Source organism: Oryzias melastigma, linkage group LG21 (assembly GCF_002922805.2).
Source record: "Oryzias melastigma strain HK-1 linkage group LG21, ASM292280v2, whole genome shotgun sequence".
Taxonomy (NCBI): Eukaryota; Metazoa; Chordata; class Actinopteri; order Beloniformes; family Adrianichthyidae; genus Oryzias; species Oryzias melastigma.
The window spans coordinates 18,987,295-18,998,225 of NC_050532.1; the positions used below are offsets into that span (position 1 = coordinate 18,987,295).

The window sequence follows — 10,931 nt, forward strand, 5'->3', positions numbered from 1 at the left end:
TAAAAGTGGATGTTTCCACATAGAAGATGAAAAGAACTTTCATCTATTAACAGATTGCTGCAACTTAAATGACTATATCCGACTTATGTGGCAGAATTTATATTTGTTTTACGTGAGGCAATAATGGTATTTAAGAAGTCAGTATGTTATTTAAAAAAACAGCTCCAGAAACTTTCTTATAGCAGCCAAATAAACCAAAACACGCATAAACTGTGTTTGCAGGCAGTGCTGTGTGGGGACTGAGTTGGTGGACTGGCAGATGCAGCAAAGCTCATGCGTCCACTCGCGTCTTCAGGCTGTGGGCATGTGGCAGGTGTTGCTGGAGGAAGGTGTCCTCAACCATGGTGAGAGTCTGCGTGATGTCTGCTTGGAACTGCAAACAGCTGTCTAAATGTAGGGTCTGTGATCACTGCAGTGGAGCAGGAGATGAGCTTCCAGGACAAGTATCTTTTCTACCGTTTCCTTGACGATGAGAGGGAAGATGCTCCTGTACCCAGCGAAGAGGAGAAGAGGGAGAGCCAGGAGGAGCTGCAGGAGACTCTGCTCTTCCTGTCTCAGATCGGACCTGACGCTCACCTCCGGATGATTCTGAGGAAACCGTATGGCTCCACAGCAGCTCTCACAAAAGCAAAACAAAAGCACCGTGGTGACTCTTTTTCGTGTTTCCTTCAGACCACCTGAAAGAGCAGCAGATGACATGGAGATCATTTATGAGGAGCTGCTCAACATCAAGGCCTTAACTCATCTGTCTACCACTGTGAGTCCTGCATATCCAGAAGAGTGTGACACACTTTGTATGTTCCTCTGGTTGTGCAATTTGATAAAACTCATCTTTCACAATCTGTCCATGTGGCTTGTGCAGGTAAAGAGGGAGCTGGCTGGAGTTCTTATCTTCGAGTCCCACGCAAAGGCAGGAACTGTGTGTAAGTAGTAGGAGTGAGTGGCAGACACATTTATTTCATTCAAATCAAATATGTAATTTATATATTTTTTTAGTGTTCAACCAAGGAGATGAGGGTACATCATGGTACATTATCTTAAAGGGTTCCGTCAACGTTGTCATCTATGGGAAAGTGAGTTTTTCTCCTCCTTTGAAAAGCTATAACTGTGTAGTCACTGACCGATTACTTTACACACAGGGTGTTGTCTGCACGCTGCATGAAGGAGATGACTTTGGGAAGCTGGCCCTCGTGAATGATGCCCCCCGCGCCGCCTCCATTGTCCTGCGAGAGGACAACTGTCATTTCCTGAGAGTGGACAAGGAGGACTTTAACAGGATTTTAAGGGTGAGTTTCAGGTTAATGCATTTGAATCTGCGAAGCACCATCGCCCCCTGCTGGTGAACACACAGAAATGCTAGAAAAGAATAATGGATCTATCTATCATTCTTTTATATATGGAATGTGATGATAATTGTTCACAAATTTTCTGGCTTTAAATACATCTTTTGATGAGCATCATAGATGCTAATCTACAAATAGGATTTTACAGCAGAAGTTTGTATAACGTGGATTATCTGGTGACTAGTTTCAGAAAAAATATTTTAAAATATTTAAAAATGTAACTGTGAAATCATAGCTAACAATTAGTATTTACACACAAATTAAATTAAGAAGAATAAGGATGGTAGGCACTACTACCAAATGTCTGTGAAGATAATTTCCTTACAATTGAATATTTTCTTTTTTATCAGTAAAAGATTATTTTACTTGTGGAGAACATTTTGAAAAACTATAATTTAGCAAAGTAGTTTTACAAAGGTATGGCTACAGAAAAGGTGGACTTTTATCTAAGACTTTGAAAGTTTCAATCAGCATGTTGTGTTTTTATATTTAAGGCAATAGAAGTTAATTTAAAAAAAGAACAGAGGAAAGTGTTAACTCACCTTAACTCATAAGAACTTAGACCACGGATGGGAAAACCTTTTGACTCGTGAGCCAAAAGGAGTTCTAAAATTTCACATGAAGGCCTGAACCACCTCATAAGAGAAATAAATAATATGGAGTCAGGATGAAAACATGATTTGAACATGGTTGAAAATTGACTTAAAACAAAATGTTTTGGGATTTTTATTTCATAACTGTGACTTTTGTTCTCATTTGAGTGCTAATTGCCCTGAAGGGAAAAACACAAACTCGGAAAGATCGGAAAAATGACTGTTTGGCTGAGAAAGGCACAAAAATATCAGAAAAAAAATCTTCCAACAGCGCATAATAACTTTCTGCACCTAAACAAGTCCATTTGTAGACAGCAGACACCAAAACTACAAGGAAAAAAAACTGTTAAGATTATTAATTTGATTTATTACATCTTGGCAGGATAGATTTATTAGTTTAGTGGGGTGTAGTTTTCCCTACCTGTAACCTCGACCCATTTTTCCTTAAAGGGAAAATTCAGTAAGACCACAGACCACAGTACATGTTACTGATGTTACATTCATATCACTATGTTTAAATTATGAAACTGCATCTCAGCAAACCACCAAGCTTTAAAAACAAAACCAATTGCAGATTTTTGCCGTAAAACTGAACAATATGCGATAAAAATCAAATACAAATACCATAATTTGTGAAGCACGTTGGTGGTAGGCTAATGATTTGAAACAGATGAATGGTTTTCGGCAATCTATATTGGTGGGAAGGTTAAAAACTATTTTTGTGGGATGATTTTAAGAGCTACTTAAATAAAAGGAAGTGCTAAAACTACTTTGCAATATGAATTTGAAAAAAAAACATTTTTTAATCTATTATCAGAAAAGTTTGACATCACTTTGAAGACATTTTATTGTGCTATCAACACCCTCTCGTTGTCTTGCTTTTGCCAAAATTCCAGCTTCTCATTTAAAATTTTTTTGTTTTTTTTTTGTTTACTTAATTGTGAAAGCTTATTTTTATGTGTTTGTGTGAAGGACGTGGAGGCCAACACTGTGCGTCTGGAGGAGCACGGTCAGGATGTTCTGGTTCTGGAAAAGACTCTGGGCAGCGCTCGAAACTCCGCCGACGGATCATCTGCAGTACATTACAAGTAAATTAGCAAATATGCTAAAAGTATCCAATCAGATGAATCTATTTTAAGAGATATTTTAAACAGGAAAATTATAAGGTTAAAACCACTTTTTATTTTCTTAAAAAATGATCAAAACAGACAATTTACTTTAAAACCACTTGAGTGACAACCTCTTTAATCGTTTTTTCTTTCAGTAAATTAAGAAACCCCCTTCTTTATTTATCTATTTTCATCAATGGGATGAGCAGAAAGAAAACGTGCTGCCAGTCTCGCAGCCAGAGCAGCCCTGCGCTCTGCAGCAGACGAGCGTTCTCCTAATAGAGGCGTCTGTCACTGTACCGCAGCGGCTGTAAGACACACAGACCTATTAATGGTAATGATGGCCTGGCTCCTGGGGGGGAGAGGAGGCCTGGCAAGTCACAATTACTTGTTCAGGGTTGCCCTCTAATCAACTCCACTCTTCACCCAGGAGAGTGTCAAAACTGGATTCTGCCCCACGAGACAAAAAGACAGGGCCTCCCTCTTGTCATGCTATTATCAAGTAATGAAAACAACCAATACTGTTCATTCACCTTCAAATACAAGATCCCCCCCACCCACAAGCATTCAGTTCTCTGTTTTATTGGCTTCTCTTCTGGCACTTGTCCCTCCATCTTCAGCCTTCATCTTCAGCTGCCCGAGAGCACTGATTGTAAATATGATTGTTAAAAAATGAGGCAATCACAGACGAGCTGGAGTAAAATAAATCAGTCAAGGGCCATAGCCGTGCCATTAAGCATCATGAGCCAGTTTTGCTTGATTAGTCAAGGGTGTGTTCTGCTCCTCGGCTCCTCAGATACAGGGTGATGTCCGGGACGCCCGAGAAGATTTTGGAGCATCTTCTCAAAATGATGCGCTTGGATTCGCAGTTCACCGAGTCAGGTACCGTCGAACACCAGAATGTGTTCATATTTAACATCAGCCGGTGAAGGCTCTTCCTCCTCTGTCCTCTGCAGTCTGCTCTGACCCATTTGCTCTTATCTATAATTAGCCACACATCACAGAGCTGATCTAATTACTCCATCTATGTGGGTGCATATGGCTTTAGCTCACCTGCAGAGGTGACAGAGACGGGGCCATGTGTTCAAACGTCTCTTTGATGTATTCTTGGAACATGAGTCTTTAATGTGAGCTTCTGTTTCTTGTCACAGACTCAGCTTTAGATGACTTTGTGCTAATGCACTGTGTCTTCATACCGAACAGCCAGTTGTGTTCATTGTTGAGAGCCCAGTATCCTTTAACGGCGCCGGCCTTCTCCCCCTTTAATGAAATCTGTCTGAAATCAAGAGACTTTATTTGTTTTGGTCCTTAAATTGATTTGCAGCTACCATGCCCAGGCCTCCCAGGGCTCGGAGCAGGAGAAGCTGGACTACGCGCTGAACAACAAACGCAGAGTCATCTGCATGATCATGAAGTGGGCTGCTGTTCATGATGATCAGTTGCAACAAGAGGACGTGGCCTTCCTTCAGGTCAGTGCAGCCTTTAATGCAAAAATTAGGCCCATTTGATTGTACCAAAACCCAAAAAAGGCACTGCTTTGCCATTTAGAAAATACACTTTACTGATGCTTTTGTAAAAAATATTTATGGTGTATATTTTTCTGTAATAGAAATGCTGCTTCTTTTACTTTTGATGGCAGCACACACAATTCCCTTTCAAAATAAAATGAGATCCTCCTGTTGGAGCAGATTTACTCAAATTAAAAATGCAAGAAAGTCAAAAATGGCATTTTCTATGAATATTACTGATGCACCTTCATTGTTTTTCTCCTTTTACTATCAATTATGATATCATAATATTTGTATAGAATCACATTTTTAAATATCAAAACAAAAATTGTGTTAATTAAAAAAATAATAAACTACTCATGTCAGTAATCTAACATGAATGGTAAAACAAATTAACCGAATTTATAATTTTTTTCAGATTGTTTGCATATTTTTCAAAGCTAAGGAGTTACAGAGCTTCACATTCCAAATCCCTGTTCTATACTCTATACTTCTATACTTGTTGATTCTTTCTTGTGCAAACATTTCCTTGTTCTTATAGTTCATCGTGTCTTTTAGGAATTTCTCATCTCTGTGTCTAATGATGCTACGTGGCTTCCAGCCCTTGGGGATCAGCTGACAGAGCTGGAAGGAGTTGTAAAGCGCTGGTATGCAAGCATTTGGTTCTCTAGATCAGTGTTTTTCAACCAGCTTTACATGCTGAATATTAGATGCCTCAATAAAAGTAAAACAGATGGCTTCATCTTGAACGTTCAAAGCATTTGATTGGCAGATCCTCCTGAGCTCGCTTTCAGTGGAAGGGGTGTGGCTTTCTAACATGCTCACTACTGATTGGAGAGAGTGGTTGCCATAGAAATGTAGACTAAGACCGACACGGACCAATCACAGCTTACTAAAGACATCTGCTTCCAACTTGGGGACGGATTTTACTTAACATGTTTGGAACTGGAATCAAACCATTTTCTTTAGGTGAAGTCTCATTTGCTCTGTCCAGTTCTCTATATACAGTCATCCAAACAGAACCAGGTTTCACACTGAGTAGTTAGGAGTATAAATGTTTTTTCTTTTAGTTTGTTTGATTTCTATTAAAGACACTGATCGTAATGACTGAACATCATTAATACAGACTACACAGTTTTTTTTTACAGTTTTGGTTGGAGGTCTTCTGTTTATTATCAAGGAAAAAGTGTGTTGTTTACATTTAGAATCATGGCTAAGTTAGTTTTATAAATATCTGAAATTTGATGCATGATTTTTCTCCAAAGTGCTGAAGCTGCCATGACTTCCCAGAAAAAGGTAGGTCAAAAATTATCCTTTTCTGATTTGTCAACATCTATTGGATTTTTTTGCACCCATGTGAGAGCCTGACCGAGCTGAGTTCTCCCACAGCACAAAGTCTTCCTGCGGCAGTTCAGTTTGGGGGAAGAGAAGCCTCAAAAACGCCAACCTATAAGAGCCACTGATGAGAGTAGGTCATACATGTTCGGATCACTGACAGGATTGAGATTTTTCACTGTGATCATAATTTAATGCTGTTCAAACCATCAGTTCTGTTCAAAGTCTACTGCTGTGACCACACGTACACTACCATCCGAGTCCCTGTGGCCGCTTCGGTCCAAGAGGTGATCAGTGCTGTTGCTGACAAGCTGGGGTCAGCGGAGGAACTGAACCTCGTCCACCTGAGCTCAGCCGGAGGTGAGAGTACCTCCAGATTTTAGGTGGCCGAACTGTAAACTGTAGACTACATTCAGTCTTGTGTTGTGGCTTCAAATTGTCTGACTTATGTAGTTTCCATCCTTCTTATGAAACGTTTTAGTTTTGTTTCTAAAAGAAATATTAGCTTTATAATTTTAAGCACAAGTGAGATCTTAATCCTCAAGAAAAAATGGTTAAAATCCTAACTTTCAAATCCAAACCTGTTGTAGAAAATCAGAATATAAAGTCCTAAGCTTGCAGAATCATCATTAATCCTTTCGACTGATCAAATATTCTATTCTCTGAGAATTTATGTAAATATGCTTGGAATATTGTTTTTTACAAGTATTTTTATATCAATTTATAATACTTTTATATGTATTTTTATAATTTGTAGTATTTTTATATTAATATTCATTATTTTTAATAGGTTTGGGTTTATTGGGTTTATTCTAAACCTGATATTTTAACAATATTTTACCTTCTTTTTCTCATTATTGTTGAAATTTTACACAAAAATCTTAATCTAATATAAGTAAAACCTTGTTTATCCAGATATGAACACAATTATTTCATAAACAACATTTTTCCATAAGTTTTCTTTGATGTGTATTTTTCTTTTCTACAGAGAAAACCATCTTCAAGCCAAACGACGTGTCGGTCTTCTCCACGCTCAGTATAAACGGACGTCTCTTTGCCTGTCGGAGGGACCAGCTCGATTCACTGGTATGTTAAAATCACCACAGAAAAGGAAAAATTAAAAAGTCTTATTACTTAGAATTTCAAACAACCCCAATTTTCATGTATAGTGTTTCACTCTCCACATATTAAACATATGCAGCATATTAAAAGTGGACGTACTTTGTCTTTTTATTTGTACATTTTAGCCTCATTTTTTGTATTTTGGAAGATTTAACACAATTTTTTTCCTTTTTTTAGACTCCTTTATCTGAGCAGGAGGGCCCTTCCTCCGGGTCACTGGCCAGCTTTGAGCTGATGAGCTCCAAGGATGTGGCTTACCACTTGACCTCATACGATTGGGAGCTTTTCCACTGTGTACATGAGGTAACACCCGTGGGGATTACAGTCTTCTGTAAAAACCGCCAGATTATGTTTTTATGTGGACAAAATGATTCATCCTTTTACATTGATGATGTTTGACAGCTTGAGCTCATCTACCACACGTTTGGAAGGCAACACATCAATAAGACCAGCGTGAATCTGGACTTATTCCTGAGGAGGTTTAATGAAATCCAGTTCTGGGTGATAACGGAGATCTGTCTGTGTTCTCAAATCAGCAAGAGAGTGCAGCTCCTGAAAAAGTTCATCAAGACTGCTGCTCAGTAAGTTTTTTTTTTTTTTTCCTGCAGCTCTGCTTTGTTTTTTCCGTCATTAATATGAACCATTTCTGTTTTAGCTGTAAAGATTACAAGAATTTAAATGCCTTCTTTGCCATCATCATGGGACTGAGTAACCCAGCAGTGAGCAGACTGAGTCAGACCTGGGAGGTGGGTACCTGCCTGTAGATTTTCTGCTTCCTCTTTCACCGTCAGAGCTGACAACTTTTTGTTCTTTGGTTCTACAGAAACTTCCCAGTAAATTCAAAAAGTGTTATGGAGAATTTGAAAACTTGATGGTAGGTGAAGAAACTTGGTCTGAAAGCTTTTATTTTCAGGGAATCTGTGTCTTTGAGGAGGAACAGCAGGATGAGAGTTGCTTTGGTGCTTTGATGTGTTTAGCAAAGTGACTGTTTTTGCAGGATCCTTCGAGGAACCACCGCTCATATCGCCTGATTTTCTCAAAGCTGGAGCCTCCCGTCATTCCCTTCATGCCTCTGCTCATCAAAGGTGACAAAGATTATGTGTTATGACCCTTTAGAATTAGAAAAAACAGAATTTGGAAAAAAGTGAGACAGTAGTCAGTTTGTAAATTGGTCCTTATAAATTAACATGGTGACAATTATTTAAAGTTACTTAAATTAACAACAGACAACTGCTAAGTATAGTATTTCATTAGTGGTATGAACCAGGATGTGATTATTTTGGATCATAATTAAAAGCTAAAAGGTTTTTATAATTCAATGATCCAAATCAGGCTTTGATTTGGGGGTCTTTTAGTGTTTTTTCTACTTCACAATTTGCTGCTTAAAACCATTGTTTGTGCCAATCCTTCTTTTTAGAATAATCTCAGGTTCTTTTTTTCATTTTAAATATAATTTTTTGATTATATTACACAATAACTCCACAATGAACCTGAAATTGTCCAAAACACTAAATTCTGAGTGGTAAATTTGGTCTTTTTTTCCTGCAATAGGACAAAAATTGAGATCAGGCTGTTTTTATATGTCTCATAATGAATATCAAATGTGTACAGACTATAATAAAATGTATTAATAAAAAACAAAGCAAAGGTAATGTCAAAACAATGTGTAAAATGGCTTTAAAAAAGAGGTGGACCTCTACTAAACTATAGACATCTCTTTTTAATGGTATTTTTAAACCACAAATTTAAAAACTTTTTGAATCATTCACGTTCAATTTTAAATAAAACTATACTAATAGTGTCATTTCTTCGTACATTTGTTGTGATTGTTAAACTCATGGGTGAGTTCAGAGATGAGAGTTAATGGTTAAAATGCAAAAGCAGGCCCACAGTACTAATCTATTCTGCATTTTTTATGTACTAAAGCTTTTCTTTGGTTCTCAATTCCTTTATAAAATAGAAGAAATATCTAATTGCTGTAACTGTTTAGTAACAAGCATAAAAAATGTCAAGATCTTTTTCTGCCCCCAAACCTGAAAACTTCTGGTTATAACTAACTTCCTTATTTTCCCAATATGTTTATATAAGAAAATAGTTAGTTTTTTACTGTAAGAATATGTGAGACACAATAAGTATTTAAACAATCCAAATAAATCTGTACATTGTGGCCTTTGCTCCAAAGACATTAAGTATGTTATGAAAGCTAATAACTTTGACATGTTTTTGTTGGCTGTTTTTTCCAAAAACAGTTTGAAGTTACAACATCTTTTCCAAAATTGGTGTTCTCTTTTTCTTGTTTCTTACAGACATGACATTCACCCACGAGGGCAATAAAACATTTATTGACAATTTGGTCAATTTTGAGAAAATGGTAAGTTTTTTTCAGGTCAAGATCGTTGTCTTCCAGTTGGTGCGATTTGTCTTTGGAATTTGATGTTGATTGTTGCTTTCTGTTTCACAGCGGATGATAGCCAAGACGGTGAAGATTGTGAGATACTGCAGGAGTCAAACATTCAGTGAGTTCCATGATAATGGTTGATAGAACCTACAATGATGTGTTCAGAAGAAAATGTGATTGCATGTAAAATAAATCATAGTTTTTTTATGTTTTATTTATTTTTGTAACACCTCCTATCGTAAAATCAGGTGAAGATGCACCACTGCCCAGCAAGCACCACCCAGACGTTTGGACCTACGTTCGCCAGTTCAATGTGATTGACAACCAAAGGATATTAACTCAGCTGTCTCATGGACTTGAGCCCCGCAGGTCTTGAAACCACTCAGGGACAGAAATATTACCCTCTAATGCTGCTTCACAACATGACGTGTGCTCAGATTATTATGAATTTACTCCAATGCAGGCAATCACATGGAGGACCTAATGAGGCACCAGATAATGACATATTGTTTCAAAAGCTGTTGGCTGACTATTTAAGTCTTTTATTACTGTAATTTGGAATTTTTCAACAACAGTAATTGTTGCAGGATGAAGTACCTCTCATATTGGGGCAACACAGATATCATCTCAAACTCAAGCGAGTGTTACGGGTCCCGAGTACGGCGACCACAATAACAAAAAGAATGATGTGTCTGGAAAAAAACAAAAGGAGTCTCAGAGCAGGAACGACACGAGCACTCTCTTCATTCTCCGAAGCACTTCTGTTTAATCATTTAAACAAAATCAAAATTTCCATTCAGTGCATCCACTTGTCCATTATACAATTTGACCATAAAAGTCTAACCAAAATATCTGATAATGTGCCAAATAAATAATTATTCAAATACTCTGTTCTATTTCCCTTTCTAATACATGACATTTTAATTTCAAAAGAAACATTCAATATTTACACGTGTTTAATCCATCTTGGCTTTAATAATTGTAATACAAACAAAATAAATAATGCTTTCCACTAATATTTAGCTACTCTAGCTTATAAATGCTGGACATTGCACATTTAGGAATCAACTTTCTAATTAAACAAAATAACATTTACATTATAATTCAATATTTCTTAAAACTGCTACAAGAACTATTTATCTTAATTATACTTTTAAACATGTTTAAGTCAGGTCAGGAGTTCTACAAAAATAATTAAAATACATACAAAGCCATCGATGTAACCATTCTACATGGCCACCATGAAAACACTGGCTCATAACCCAAATCTCGTCATCCAGACACGAAATCTCGCGAGATCAACAGCCACTTCCCGTTCGTCTTTTCCCGCCAGTTCTCGCCAAAAAGAGTTTAAGATTCTCGATTTAAATTAAAAATATAAAACAAATAATACCGGTAATTGACTAGAAATCAAGCCAAAGCTTATGGCTTTCACCTGTTGCCGTTTTAAACCGGATACTAACCTGGAAAAAAGAAAAGGAGTCTCAGAGCAGGAACGACACGAGCACTCTCTTCATTCTCCG

At 37.3% G+C, this 10,931-nt stretch overlaps 1 protein-coding gene across 3 annotated transcripts in view; it reads left to right on the top strand.

Moving 5' to 3' along the window:
- Positions 1 to 10,044, top strand: part of rapgef4a (Rap guanine nucleotide exchange factor 4a) — a 31,363-nt gene extending 21,319 nt beyond the window's left edge. For all 3 annotated transcript variants that reach the window (XM_024287194.2, XM_024287196.2, XM_024287195.2), the window contains 23 exons: positions 223 to 344; positions 416 to 599; positions 673 to 757; positions 863 to 923; positions 997 to 1,073; positions 1,140 to 1,286; positions 2,909 to 3,024; positions 3,842 to 3,927; positions 4,197 to 4,275; positions 4,370 to 4,514; positions 5,112 to 5,200; positions 5,819 to 5,849; positions 5,943 to 6,021; positions 6,102 to 6,248; positions 6,877 to 6,974; positions 7,188 to 7,313; positions 7,413 to 7,591; positions 7,666 to 7,756; positions 7,834 to 7,884; positions 8,008 to 8,095; positions 9,317 to 9,381; positions 9,472 to 9,526; positions 9,657 to 10,044. In XM_024287194.2, coding sequence (XP_024142962.1) covers positions 223 to 344; positions 416 to 599; positions 673 to 757; positions 863 to 923; positions 997 to 1,073; positions 1,140 to 1,286; positions 2,909 to 3,024; positions 3,842 to 3,927; positions 4,197 to 4,275; positions 4,370 to 4,514; positions 5,112 to 5,200; positions 5,819 to 5,849; positions 5,943 to 6,021; positions 6,102 to 6,248; positions 6,877 to 6,974; positions 7,188 to 7,313; positions 7,413 to 7,591; positions 7,666 to 7,756; positions 7,834 to 7,884; positions 8,008 to 8,095; positions 9,317 to 9,381; positions 9,472 to 9,526; positions 9,657 to 9,784 — 2,329 coding nt within the window. In that variant the 3' untranslated portion in view covers positions 9,785 to 10,044. The remainder of the gene's footprint in view (positions 1 to 222; positions 345 to 415; positions 600 to 672; positions 758 to 862; positions 924 to 996; positions 1,074 to 1,139; positions 1,287 to 2,908; positions 3,025 to 3,841; positions 3,928 to 4,196; positions 4,276 to 4,369; positions 4,515 to 5,111; positions 5,201 to 5,818; positions 5,850 to 5,942; positions 6,022 to 6,101; positions 6,249 to 6,876; positions 6,975 to 7,187; positions 7,314 to 7,412; positions 7,592 to 7,665; positions 7,757 to 7,833; positions 7,885 to 8,007; positions 8,096 to 9,316; positions 9,382 to 9,471; positions 9,527 to 9,656) is intronic.
- Positions 10,045 to 10,931: the final 887 nt, after the last annotated feature.